The sequence below is a fragment of the Paramormyrops kingsleyae genome, chromosome 15 (genome assembly GCF_048594095.1).
Source record: "Paramormyrops kingsleyae isolate MSU_618 chromosome 15, PKINGS_0.4, whole genome shotgun sequence".
NCBI classification, from domain to species: domain Eukaryota; kingdom Metazoa; phylum Chordata; class Actinopteri; order Osteoglossiformes; family Mormyridae; genus Paramormyrops; species Paramormyrops kingsleyae.
The window spans coordinates 5901419-5915895 of NC_132811.1; the positions used below are offsets into that span (position 1 = coordinate 5901419).

The 14477-nt window shown below is 48.1% G+C and overlaps 1 protein-coding gene across 1 annotated transcript in view; it reads right to left on the reverse strand.

Moving 5' to 3' along the window:
* unc13a (unc-13 homolog A (C. elegans)) overlaps nt 1–14477 on the reverse strand; it is a 46329-nt gene that overhangs the window by 16578 nt on the left and 15274 nt on the right. The window contains exons 12-30 of the mRNA XM_072700094.1: nt 14231–14277; nt 12864–12942; nt 9948–9953; nt 9321–9395; nt 8950–9169; nt 8226–8453; nt 7276–7417; nt 6158–6327; nt 5739–5854; nt 5110–5273; nt 3632–3785; nt 3207–3275; nt 2800–2889; nt 2442–2576; nt 2135–2268; nt 1955–2040; nt 1645–1771; nt 1295–1391; nt 584–727 (exon numbers count right to left, since the gene is read on the reverse strand). Coding sequence (XP_072556195.1) covers nt 584–727; nt 1295–1391; nt 1645–1771; nt 1955–2040; nt 2135–2268; nt 2442–2576; nt 2800–2889; nt 3207–3275; nt 3632–3785; nt 5110–5273; nt 5739–5854; nt 6158–6327; nt 7276–7417; nt 8226–8453; nt 8950–9169; nt 9321–9395; nt 9948–9953; nt 12864–12942; nt 14231–14277 — 2283 coding nt within the window. The remainder of the gene's footprint in view (nt 1–583; nt 728–1294; nt 1392–1644; nt 1772–1954; nt 2041–2134; nt 2269–2441; nt 2577–2799; nt 2890–3206; nt 3276–3631; nt 3786–5109; nt 5274–5738; nt 5855–6157; nt 6328–7275; nt 7418–8225; nt 8454–8949; nt 9170–9320; nt 9396–9947; nt 9954–12863; nt 12943–14230; nt 14278–14477) is intronic.

The following is a 14477-nucleotide window of genomic DNA, read 5'->3' on the forward strand; positions in this document are numbered from 1 at the left end:
ACAAACCTATTTTTAAAGCATTTGTCTCTATTTTAGCTGTTATTCACCTTATAGGTAAAAGGCTGGGAGGCAATGAAGTAACACATATCAAATATCGCAAAGACTAAGGGAAGTGACCAACAACTCAAGATTTTCTCAAATTTTAGACAGCCTCCTTTTGCTTCGATGACAGCATTGCAGGCTCTTGACATTCTTTCAGCCAGCTTGCAGATGTAGCCACCTGGAATACTTCTCCAACATTCCTGCAGGAGTTTCCACAAGTTCTGGGCACAAGTTGGCTACCTCGCTCTTACTCCTTAAGCCAACTCAGGATAGGGTTGGGGGGGGGGGGATTGTGGGGGCCAGGTCATCTGTCGCAGCACTCCATCTCTATCCTAATACTTAATACCATAACCTCAAAGTGTGTCTAGGATCTTGTTGAAAAACCAATGATTTTCAGTAGGTATGTCCAGACTTTTGACTACTACTATAAGTACACATCAAATGCTGTAATGTCAGTAAGAAAAGGAATACAGAAATCAGCAACAGGCTAAGTGTTGTTAGTTCAGGATGTGCATATGCTGAAACACTACATGAGTGATACCTTTGCAAACCTCTTCATGTAATGACCCACGATCTGAGGATCAGGGCACTCTAACTTCTTGATGATCTCGAAGCTCTGGTTGAGTTGAGAGAAGACATCCACCACAGAGCAGGAGAAGAGGGCGTGCTCAGAGGTCTGCTGGAACTGCAGGTGCAGAGAGATAGATGGAGATGAATTTTAAGCTTGACAGATACAAAAGGACAAAGGGAACGGAAAGAGAGACTACAAGGGCCGTTTACAGACCAAGACAGCCAGGTGGTAGTTGTCCAGCATGGCAGTAATTGGTTCGGGGGAAAGTCTAAGGACACTCCCAGAGGAGACCTTAGCTAATGAATCGCGAACAGCTCTTATTAGCCGCCCTCCCTTTCAGAGATTTTGAGAATTACCTCATTAATTCTCTACAGCGACGGCCCTAGTGAGCTGCAGATGGCCGTTTCCTGCCCACCTGGGCTCACGGACCTAAAGCCTCCCATGCATGTTTGATCACGCAAGACTCCACAAGGTTCCAGACTTTCTAGCCCTGCCACACAGTTTAGAATCTTCCTTCCAGTCTATCCTGGTGCTCTCCAGTGCAGAGCGCACCACTGTGTTACACAGCTAGGGGGCATTCTTGTCTCTGCCCAGTTTTTCAGTCGAGCAATTACAGCGATTTCATGAAGAGAGAGGAAGAGAAAGAGGTAGAGGGTAGAGATAAAAGCGACTCAAACTCACGCCATCCTTTTTGTCTCGCTCCAAGGCACCGTGCAAGAAGTCCCTTGAGACTTCCTCGTTCTCATCCAGCCACTGAATCACAAATGGCTCGAACCACCTATAAATACCACAGAAGCACATTGCCACTCATGTCAGCACAGGCTTGATTTAAATAATAACATACAATTATCTTGTATTGCTACAAGGCTAACGCTTGTCTACCATTGTTAATCGTATCAATTGTATGAAGTGTTGAATGCGTTGGTGGGCTTCAGTGTCTGACAGGCCTCCGTTGAGCTGAACTTTACATGTTGGCTGCTACACTGCAGTGCACGACACACATATACTATGGGGTGTGTTGCTGTACTCACGCTGGGTATTCTGGGACGCGGCTCTTGAAGAAAGGCAGGTCTTTGCAATATTCATTGTACAGCCACTTCACCTTGAAGTGTAGGTTCATGTAGTCGGCACTCTTACACAAGCGGTTCTTGTCATGCTCTGAGAAGGGAGGATAAAAGGCAGAGCTTTCAATTAACATTCTTTGAAATATTGCCCATTAAGAATCAGCCGTCTTGGGACATTTTCTAAACCGGATGCTACACATAAACCCTTGCTTTTGGGCAGCCTTGTGCCCAAGGAACTATCGGCTGTAAAGACAGAAATCGAAGGTGGTAGACTCACCCTCCATAGCATACTTCATGTCCTGAGCAAACAGGTTCCACATCACCTCTGCGCTGATCTTCCCTACGTTCAGTTCCTGAGGGAACCTGAGGAGGTGGTAGGCCAGATCATGAGTAGTGTTCACAGACTACTTGAACAAGGAGGATTATCCTGTGTACAAACTGGGAGCGTATTACTTACTGGTTGAGACAAGGGGTATAGGAGTTTTTGTCCTCCTCTATAATGGACACAATAAGGGTGATGAGTTTGGACCAGAAGTCCAGGTTCTTGATGCTGGGACCTTGTTCTTCTGGAGGAACTTCCCCCTTTTTGTTCTGGAGACACCAGCATATCACAGTGATAGAAGTCAAGAATTCCAAGTTATTATTACGAAATACAAATTAAGGAAATAACATACAGAAATCCCTTTTTGACAGATTAACATTTAAAGACATTTCTTGCACAGCTTGGACAGCAGGCGAACAAGTGTCCCACATATCCAACTGACCGGGTCAGTCTGATACTCGCGGCTGTAGAGCTCATGGCAGTTGTTGAAGATGTACTCGTAGGTGGAGTTCAGGCAGGCCTTCACGCAGTCCTTCACTACCTGGCTGGCTCGAGGTGGACTCTGCAGCTCCTGGACCTGGGACAAGCATTGATTTAAGTCTCTGAAAACATGGGGAGCTCTGGCGTGACCTAATAAATAACTAAACCGGGAATTAAATAAGAAAGGTGCAATTAAGGAAAACGTGAAAAGCAAAGGGAGCAATTTAAACAAAGTAGGAGACCGGACAAGGAGAGCAGCTAAAAAAAAAAAGAAAAACGCTAAATTTGGGCAAGAATGGAAGGAAAAGAGAAAATGATACCTTCATTCTGAAGAAAGTGATACTAGTAAGCAGGTCCACTGTGGATTTCAGATCCTGCAGTCTCTCAGTACTGCTGGCGGGGAAGTTGTTCTATACACCAACACGCACAGGCAAGCACAGGCATACAGACAGACAGGCGCGCAGGTCAGGAGGCTGCGCCTTGAGACGTCTGCCAAAAAATCTGCATCGCCAGTCATTACCGCCCACACTAAACTATGGTCATTCGTCAGACTGACAGCATCCAAGATTACTGCGGGCAAATGAATTCAGCAGCCTATGTTTAATACTGTTAAATTTGTATGCAGATATCATTGTAGACGTAAAGGGAAGGATTTAACTGTAATGTGGACCTCGGCCCTCTAAAGGCTGATAAATAATAATTAATGTATAGGAGTGAATAACGATACCCGGTACATGGAGAGGTCGATGCGCAGAGAGTTGTGCAGCTGGTCCAGTAGCTTGACAAAGCGCTCTTTCTGTGGACATATCAGACACGACCAAATACACAGACGGGGTTAAGATAAAAACATTGGAGCTTGAAACATTGAGCAATTCTGAGCTGGTATTTTCCAGAAGCGCACTCCTTAAATAATGAATGCAAGAGGAAGGTCAGTGTCTATGATTCACTCCTAGCTATGTATTTTAAACACAGCGGCAGCCCACACAACTTTTAAACCCGCTATCCGCGATGCGACACCCAGCGCCTAGTAAACATGCGAGACTTGGCCTGGCTTCTGCTTGCATTGGAGGGTGGTGGTGGGGGGGGGGTGTCTCTCTCGCATGCTCTGCCTTGCGAATTCCACGGGCAGCGTGGATCCATGCAGAAACTCACCCCGAAGTTGGAGGCGGCGAAGCGGTCGGAGGCGGAGACGTTGTTGGTGGCCTGGGTGGTGTGAGCATAGTAGGCGTTGATGTTGGCCAGCAGGGTGCTCATCACCGCCGGCACGCCGGGACACATGTACTTTGATGACAGGCAGGCGAAGTGGCTGAAGCCGGGTGCAGGACACAGGGGGCGCTGGTTAGCCCCCGCGGAGCCAGACACTGGGGCTCGTCACTGCAGGATCAGGCTCAGCCGGGTATGCGAGTCGCGCATGTGGCAGCATTGCAAAGCCAAATACAAAAGCAACTATAAACTAACTAAAAAATAACTGAAACTAATAACTAACTAAAAGCAAAAAAAGTATGTGAGGGGCTTTGCCAGTAGCAATACAGACAATTGCATTCATTTTCTGCAAATGCTTGTCCTATTCAGGGGTCCAGAACCTATCCCTGAAGCTATGGGTGCAGGGCAGGGAACAACCCAGGGTGGGGCACCAACCCATCACAGGGCACCCACCTAGACGCCATTCACTCACACATGCACACCTATGGGCAGTTTGGTAGCTCCAACTAACCTCAGCATGTTTCGGGACTGAGGGGGAAACCGGAGCACCCAGAGGAAACCCCACGATGCCTCGGGAAGAACATGCAAACTGCACACATGGAGGCCTGAACGCTGGTCTCAGAGGAGTGAGGCGACTGTGCTGACCACTGCACCGCCATGCCGCCCCAGGGAACCAGCTATCATATGAAAATGTATGCAAATACATGAGATGGACCATAACTTTCTATATTTGGTAAGGGTGCAGGTTTGGCAGATGGTCCAAAGTCCTTTATTACCTGAATAGTTTAATACTTTAATAGTTTAACACTGCAAAAGCAGACTGGCAGTGCATGTGCGACTCAAATCCACAGATGACTCTGATCCCGCGCTGACAGGCTTCATTCTCGCCACACACCGCGTCATATGACTCCCTTCCATGTTACATTTTAACAACAGGTCTCCGAGTTACACTGACACGGTGTTGAAATGCTCGTCACATTCTCAGAGTAATCATGTTAGGGCATAGCTAAGCAAACGACTGAAGAGACGATGTCATGGTCTGATTGATTCCTCTACGGGCGGCTGTGATGGTGTGTCTGAACACTTACTACAAAGCACAGTGTCACCCCCCCAAAGAACAGATGCCACATAAAACTTACACTTACGACTTGCTATTCTCGTAGTAACTTTTAATGCATCATCTCTAACATTAATAGAGGACTCTATCTCTGCCTATTAAGGGGATAGCCAATAAACCCATTACAATTATACAACTAGTTAATTATTACTGCTCACATATTATAGCTTACATATATTATTGCAGTTTTGCTGTCCTGTGCTTAAGGACATAGTCAGTTACCATAACTGTTATAAGGCAAGGAGTAAAATGCCGGTGATTTGCATTCACAGAAGGTTGCAGGATGTTCGGGCTGCATCCGAGGGCTTACGTCATGGCCTGGTAGATGGACTCCACGCCGTAGCGCATTGCGAACTCATCGACGATCTCCTGCGGCGTTTCCTCATAGTATACCTTCCAGGCGTCGTCACCCTTGGCATCCGGGATCTTCACCACGCCGTTGTTCTGAACGTCGGTCACGTAGTGGAACAGGTGCTGCCGGAACAGGCCGCGGCCATCATCGACCGGCTGACCGAGCGCGCGGGCAAGAACGAGAACGGCGACGTCCGCGGGGCGGCGACGGCGCCAGGTGGTGAGAGAGCACCGGCTGCTACCACTAGCTAGTGTGAGAGCCGACTGTCTGTCACTCATTACCTCATTCCCTTCTGGGTCATATGAAAGTCGGCTGGAGGTGTGAAAGCAAGAAAACCCTGTGGCTGGCATCAGGTTCGAAAAAAAGGCACAGAAACAAACTTCGTAGCGGCAGAAAAATCCGCATTTCACTTGCAATAAATTTGAATAGCATAGTGGGCAAGAAATAAGCTAATTCAAGGGAAAAAACAGCTCAATTTTTACTTGGGTGAAGTTTTTTGATTGGAGTGATGTGCGTAATTGGTTGGTCACAATGAGGTGAAGCCATTCAGTGAGCAGGAGTGACTTCAGCAGTAATGCGGGACTCACCTCATGGAGACAGGTGTACTGGACGTGGTACGGAGCCACTGTCTCCTCCCCCTTGATCTCGACACTGATGTGCATCCGAATGGCCCCAGATACTGCAGACTTGTCTGTGCGTTTGTCTGAACGGTGTGACCAAAGACAGCACCATCATTACGTCTGACTTTTCCGTTGCATGACTGCTACAGTTGTGGTGGAAAACGTTACTGCCCTACGCTCACAGCATCACTCGCATTTAAGAGTAACGAACCACTTCACCGCAATAGCGTTGTGAAACCTTTTTGTGTCGGGAAACTACATCGTTTTTGAGTTCCTCCGGTGTCCGAAATATTCAAAGGTTTCTGTACATTTCCTGCCAGCATTCTGGGGAGAAAATTCATTATGCACTCTGAAGGCTTTTCATCTCTGATGCAGTCTGGACTTACCCAAGTTGTACCACACGTCCATCTCCCCGCTGAGAGTGCGCACCTCAATGATGGTCTGCCCCAGGAAGTCATCGGACTCTCTCTTGAACTTCTGCTTGACCCGGGACTTGATGTCGTCATCCTCATCCCAAACCCGCACTTTGATGCGGTCTGATGAGTTGTGGCATTCGCTTTGGGGTACAGAAACACGCACTCTATGATGTGTCTGGCAGCAGACTGATTTTTTTATGGCTCTTTGAGGTAGAACCATTAACTCCACAATTTAACAGACATTCTGAGGCTCTTTATATATCTTAGAGGAATACTGATACCAGATATAATGGTAATTACAAAGGCAATTCTGATGTGAATTTCCAAATAAAATGACTGAAAATGTCAATCTGAAACGTGAGCAGGTGGTTTCCCCAGGTTCAGTCTTCACAGAGAGTAATACTATGTTCAGGGTCTTTAGAATCCTTATCATACCCAGAGATTACACTTAGGAGTAAAATGGAGCACAGACTCTGAGCAGTGGACTACTGAGTCATCAGTTTCCAACAATGGATGAGGACCCTGTCTGACACCATCCCATAACCAGCCAAAATGTTTACCGATGTAATGTGTCAGGGTTTGGGCCACTCAGCCGCTCTGAGGAACATTTTTATACCATTAGGGGTAAATTAATGATGTTTGTACCTCTTGGAACAAACTCCACCGGGGCTGTACCCTTTATTCTGACAGTGTAGGAGAGGAACATTTGAGAATGAAGACTTCTCCATTCACAGGGCAGAGAAGATTGGCACTGAACGGCTTGATTAGACATTAAGGGGGGTTCTGGATCTCTATCTGGCAGGGTTTTTCACTGCCACCCACTTGGAGGAAGGGTCTCACGTCCCTCAAGCACAATTGTGGACAGTTGCAGAACGAATGCCAAGGTGCAGAGGCTATTCTGGTGGTTTCTTGTGGCCCAATGCTGGTCTTTCTTTATTTGGATAGATACTTGCAGGAGGGGCAGTTTTCTGGAGGTCAGTATAGCAGATAGGCTGAGTAACCTTTAACTGTCAGGCATACAGTCAGAGGGTGGGAGAAATCTGAAGCTGCAATGGATGCACTTAAACTCGATGCTCTGCCATACTCACAAATGGAAGTTCTCGTCCCACACGGGATTCAGATTGCCATAGATAGTCTTGGTTCTCTTTTTGGTCTTCCCGACTTGGACGGTGACATAGGGGTCACTAGAGCCTGTTTTGTCCTTCGCCTGGAGACCCTGGGCACACAGAACTGTGGAGAGTGATACATTAATTGATGCACCTGCAAATGTAGGAGGTGATTTTATATCATGAGGAGTCTCCTTCATTCTTTGGGATCCTGGCAGTTGGTTTCCTTTACCTGCTTGAGGTTCTAGAACCCACTCGTCACCCAATTACATTTACGACCAATTAAAATTCAAATGAATTCAATTTATTGTTATATAGCGCCTTTCACAACAGAGTAAACCCCAAGGTGCTTTACAGGGGTGTGTTGGGGTACATTACAACATCATTAAGACAGAGAAATACAAAAAACTGGGAAAAAAGAAGGACAAAGAAAAGAAGAGAAAGAATGAATGAATGAAAAAAAGAAAGAAAGAGATATAACAGATGAGAGGAACCAAAAACTCCCCAAGTAGGGAGAAAAAAAGACATCTGGAGATCAAAGGTCATCGGGTGGCCAAGCCCCCAGGGTACATTGACCTCTGGAGATCCAAGGTCACCGGGTGGCCAAGCCCCCAGGGTACGCTGACCTTACCGGGCCTGCTTGCTAAAAAGCAAGGCGTAACCTGTGATCAAGGGCAAAGCCAACGTCCATCAATGAGTCAGATCTCCACGTTGGCCTGTATAGGGTAGCAGACTGAAGTCTGCACCCACAATGTTACAGTTCATAAGTCACATCTACCATGAACATAAAGGAACAAAAAGTGTTGAAAGGGCAAAGTATTGAATGATATTATCATCTGCTTTTGAGTATTTAAAACCAGGTACAATGAAAAGGAGGCTGTGAAGATACAGAAAACATGTTTACATGGGTTTCTGTGCCTGAGTCTCCCTACCTGTGATGCTGATCTTAGCCGACCACTTGGAGGTACCGTCCAACACGCTCTGCTTGATCTGCTTCATCTGCGTGACGTGGGTGGCCTTGACCACGGTGAAGACCTCCTGGATCATCTCGAAGATCTCCGGCTTGTTCCGCTCTCGGATCTTCATGCGGTCTTTCAGCACCATGATGATATTCTGGGTCCGGTCCTCTGCCCCGTGCTTGGAGCTCTTCTCCGCTGCCCCTGAGAGAGACAAAAATGGAGCGGAGAAGCTGAAGAAATACGGTGCTTTGCATAAAAGGGACATAAGTCCACTGTGTGTCTGACATTCTCCTTGCCTCTTGTGGTTTTGATGAGGAATCAATGCGGTTGATGCAAATGAAAGACGAACAAATTACCGGCATGCATTAGAAAGATACGGCCTCGTTTTTGCTATTCATCTTGTGTTACTTCGCTGAACAGATTGCGCAATATTAATGCCTGCCAGCGTTCACAGGGTTGAAACATGCCAAGAAAGCTCTTCGCACTTTTGGATGTGAATCAGGAAGCGGGAGCTTCATAAGCGACACATGGCGGCACCACAGACACGGGGAAGATATTCAAGGTGGTAAAGTGGGTTCTTAATTTAGCAGAAGAAAAACTGAAGAGGATTGTTTCAGTGTGGGCGGGACAGCAAAAGATGGTGTGGGAATGAAGTTATGCAATGGAGGGAGACGATCTTAGACGAGAAGGACCTCACTTTGCAGGCAATCAGCGTTGAGCAAGTCCTGGCACTTCTCGTGGCACTTGACGCCACACTCGGTGCAGCGCATGCCCTGCCGCGCGATGCCCCACAGGAGCCCCTCGCACTCGTAGCAGTAGGTAGGCGTGGTGGCCGTCCACACCTCGAAGTTGTGCGGCGTGGTGCAGGAGATGGGGTAGATCAGCGCCTGAAGCGTCTTGCGGTACACGTGGCTCTTCTGCGAGTGGGTGGGGGGGGGGGCGTCAGAGAGACAGACAGACAGGGTGCCTGAGATGTTAGATGAAGACACTGGAGGATCGGGGGGGGGGGGGGTGGCTGGCTAAGGAAGTCAACTGACATGACGAGGACACGCCGAGACGGTCACTGACCAGCTCTTCGTTGTTCAGCGTGCTGGACGCCAGTGCGGAGGTGATGCCCGCCTTCCGAGAGTTCTGGACCAGAGACTGCAGGCACACAGATGGGGAGACGCAACCGAGTGTGACTTTTACCCGCGTCGGCCTTCATTAAAACCACATGAAGTATTACAAAAATCAGCAAATACTCATAACTAACAAATGAAGTCTCTACACACCAAGGAATGTTACCAAGGGCTGACAAATAGCAGCTATACAAGTATCCATTCCTCAGCTGTTAGTAATTTAGTGCATAATGGTCTGGCACCAGTTAAACAATTCTGTTCAACAGTGGCCCAACTAAAAAAAACTGGCAGATGACAAGTACGTGGGAGACGTGCATATTCACACCTCATCTGATCTACTGGTTTATAAGAATACATGAGGAGATGTGTGTACGTCCATAGACTTAATGTAAGAACTGGCACAGTATGGTTCCATAAAGGAAGACTACCATGTAGTAACAGTGAGTAGCACACGGTCATGGGGGAGGGGGGGGTCAATATTCAGTCCTGAGAACACATTTACAAACGAAACGGCTATTTCATGGTGACACTGGTTTTAGAGGAACGGTGTCCCTGACTCAGGGTTTGTGGTACTTACCATGGCCTGTGGCAGGCGGGGGGGGACGGAAGGGACGGGAGGAGAGAAAGACAGTGTTAGGCGCAACATGGCAGACTTCTCTGGTCCAGAAAGACCCACATCAAGAGCCACAGAGAATAAGGACAGACAGGAGAGTAACAGAGGGAGGCTATGGGGCGGACGCTTGGGGGAACTGCATGAAGCCTGGGAAGGTCGAGGAAAAGGAGATAGAACAGACCAGTCGGCAGGTGTGTGAAATCAGTGGAGGTGTAACAGATATAAGGAGGAACTTGACAGTCCTTTAAGAGTAACATCAAAATACAAGAACACTGGTTTTGCTTGACTTTATACTTTCCCTGTGCTGAAATGTCATTTCTGCATTACCTAGACCTCCCAACCCGGTCCACGGGGACACCCAGACAGTCCACGTTCTTGCTCGTTTCCAGCTCCCAGAGATGGGAGTGAGAAAAACGTGGACTATCTGAGGGTCCCCAAGGAATGGGTTGGGAAACACTAAGCTAGACCATCCAGGCAACCTAAAAGTGTAGCTGCATTAAAACAGAGGGACTGTTAGACTTTCTAGCACAATATGCTAATTCGTCATTTCAGAAGGATTCCTGCCAATGTGCTCAAATTTCACACCGTCTTTCTGCATAATTATACAGCCGACACGTCCCCGGCAGAGCGAGTGCCGAAGGCTGTTAGGCTACGCAGGGAACATGGAGAGCGGCTGGAGCTTTGAAAGAAGAGAGCATTAGTGTATATTAAAGGTACAGTGACGACGAGGCTTTTAGGGCCTCCTGAAAACAGCCGCGAGTCCTTCGCATGAATCCTCATCTCAGCACGCTTCTCATTTCCTCTTGCGGGGTTTCCGTCATCGCGGCGGCACCTGCACGGGAAGCGGGAGCAGCCAATGCCGAGGCACTTTTCATCAAAAGGCCGAGGCTGAGCAGCTTAAAAGGAAGGCGACGGGGGTCTGTGCTTTGGGAGCGGGGAGGCCTGCTCCTGATGGCTTCCCTTCTGCCATCTGCCTCTCACTGTCTGCTGGGAGGAAGCCTCGCTGATGCGGTCGCCTGGTAGCGTAGCCACGGCAACAGTGGGGAAAGGGGGGTCCGAACCACCGATTTACACACGAGGCTGACTCAAAAATCTTAGCCCGGGCACAAAACCGAAGCACACACACTTCACTGGATTCATTTAAAAGACGAAAAATCTCTTCCATTCCATGCATATTAGCAAGGATGGGAACAAGTCACTCTTTGGTGAGTCCGAGTCAAGTCTCGAGGCATGTGCCCTCAAGTCCAAGTCGAGTCCAAGTCTTTCCATCATTTTTGCAGTCAAGTCATCAAATCCAAGTCCAAGTCGAGTTGTGAGCCATGTACCTTGAGTTCCTACCTATGTCTTTTTTTTACCCTTTGTGATTAAAACCCATTTCATAGGCAGAGACAGGTTGAAGAAAGAGTCTCCACTCCATTGCAGTTGTCCTCACACAGTTTTTATGTCAGTGTATATGCACAGAGTGATGCATCTTTCCGGCAAACTATCTCAGGAGTCCTTGCATTCAGCAACAGAGAGTTCATTTACACTGAAATGATAAAATTAACATTATGGTATCCAGAAGGGGGACTATAACTCAAAGTATTTTCAAGTCATACAGCTCAAATCGGGTCCAAGTCTCGAGTCAACAGCCCTCAAGTCAAATTTGAGTCCAAGTCTTTCCATCAGTTTTGTTAAGTCGAATCACAAGTCATGAAATTTGTCGAGATGCGAGTCAGTGACTTGAGTCCCCACCTCTACATATTAGTACATATATAAACCTGCATGTTATCTGTATTTATACTACCTATGAGGCAGAAATGAGCTATAATAACTGCATGAAATTGAAGAGGTATATTAGTGGTGTGTTATTTGTGATTGCCTGGAAATAAGTGCGGATCTTTTCCAGTGTGAAATCGTGTTATTTCTGGATGAACACTCATTGGTTGAGATGGGCCGCCCGCGAGAGCTCAGGCCCATAACCGTGGCTTCATTCCCTCTACAGACATGCAAATATGCTTAATCACTGCGGGGGCTAAAAAAAACCCTGAGAAGATAAAAGCAGACGGTAGCTTCAAGAAGGTCTGATGAAGCCCAGGGGCAGAGCTGAACTTGACAGGTGCTCCGACCTGTGAAAGCGGCTGACCAACGGAGTCCTAGCAGCAGCTAGGAAGAGCCTGATTGTGTGATCGGATGATCGCCCACGAGGGTGTTACACCAGCCCAGGTGAGGGTCTGTGGCTGCCACCACTCTGGGCATGGAAAACACGCCCTAGCAGCGTGTCTTCTCAGCTCACGGTGCATATCCACTCAGCACCTTTTAACCTGTAATTCACCTCCTAATGGAACTGTGGTGGATGATGAGAAGGAGGAGGCTGTAAGAAGGGACCTTTCCAATGGATCAGCTCAAATGGGCACAATCACCACACACTCTTTTAATTACTGACACGCCTTGATTTGTGTTATAACATGACCCTGAAACTAAAAATACAGCAATGAAATCTGTTTATTTTTAACACTCATTTTGCCTCTATATATATATACACACACACACACACATATAATGCGAAATATGTCGATCGCTGTAGTGCTTGGACTTTGAACCCTGTTATTTGCAGAGCAGTGGCAAGACGTCCTCAGACATCATCCGATACAAATACAAAAATACAGAATACCCCGCCCATCTTTAGTTCATAGCTATTTATGTGATCGTGCATTAGTGGTAGGCGTTCCGTAGCTCTGGTCTGGTTTCACTAGGGGCCTTTACTGGAAAAACCCCTAATGTAGAGGAAAGCTTAAAAGCTTTTGATCGGTAGGAGTTTAGGGAAGGAGAAACAGGTATAACATAGACGGAGATTAGGGACAGGCATCCCAGCGACGGAGGCCGTCCGGTAGTTCTCACCAAGTCTCTGACCAGGGGAATGGCTTTCCTCTTTCGGAGATCCGGCATGCTGTCAATGCTGTAGAGCGCCCCACCTGGGCTGTAGAGAAACAGCAGCAACAAAGCTATTATCTAGTCCTCTGTGTCCGAGCCACAGGATGAGTAGAACGCAAGGCAGAATGCATTTATAATAGCGAATGGTTACAGCGATTGGAGGAGTTAAGCAGCAATTTATCAGTCTCTTCCACATCTAATACAGTATTTCCCGACAGGGTCGTCGGGGATCCACAGACGGCCCACGGTTTTGCTCCCACCCCAGCTCCAGATAGAAAGGCAGCAAAAACGCAGACTGTCTGTACAGGGTTATGCGGCCTGGAGCCAATCCCAGGCTGGGGAACACCCTGGATGGGATGTCAGTCCATCGCAGACACATGCACACGTTAACTGCGTGTTTTTAGATGCTAGACGGGAAGAGAAGTACCTGACGGTGACGGGGGGCACGTAAACGTGTGCATGTGTCTGTGATGGACTCCCTCTGAGCCACGGTGCTCACAGCAATTTAACAGGTTGATAGATGCATGATGTACTTTTTGAATCCTTTAATGTGCCTCCCAACCTGGTCCTCTGAGACCAGCAAACAGTCCATGTTTTTGCTCCCCCTCCAGCTCCCTACTGGGGAGCAGAAAATGTGGACTGTCTGCCAGGGAGCTGGGAGGGTACGTGGCTCAGCTGGGGGTCCCCTAGGACCAGGTGGGGAGGCACATTAAAGGATTCAGCTTCAAGAGAGATCCTGAAATGCCCCTTTGATCATATGAATGAAAATAAGTGTCGAAGGAACAGCCAATGAGAACACGGCGAAGCTTCCCAGTCAGGAAGGTTACAGTAAGGTAAAACTCAACAAATCTTTGTAATGGAAAAAGGCCTAATCACTTTAAGAGGCAATCCACTCGAAAACTGTTTCAATTTCCTGTCTCCAGACTTGCCTCTTCCATCAAAACACCCTCTAAAAAAATAAAGAGATGTGTCACTGTTGGATTAGTTACTGCTGCAGGGCCTCACTCAGTATGGATTCTAATCACCTCTTCCACTCGGTGCCTTGCAAACCGTGACTGAGAGCCCCTATCGAACACACCCTCGTCATCAGCATCACGCCTACCCCACCCCCACCCCGCCCCGCCCTCGCATCCTCTACAAAATGGCAGGGGAGCCACTGGAGGCGGGGCTGCCCTTGGGCTCCCCCCCCCGCTCCTGACCTGGATCTGATCAAGGAGCTGGGAGCTACGGCGGAGCAGAAACGTGGACCGGCTAGAAGGTCTCCAAGGACCGGGTCGGGAAACTCTGCTCTACAGCACCGCTCCGGGCTACTGGGAATGAAGTGTTAGACTCACCCTCCTGGAAACCACGGCGACTGGGACCCGGCGGTCTCACCGCGGGCCTGTGGGGGAGAGGTGGAGGAGAAAGAGAGATGAACGTGAGCTTGGCCCGGTGCCCCGGGGAGACAGCCCCTAACGTGCGAACGTCCATTACCGCTAATGAGATAGTAATCCCTAAGGGACGCCTGGTCGGGGATGATACTTCTATACAAAAGTGACACAATGACCCTCAAAGCCAACATTAATATCTGCCTGTAATATC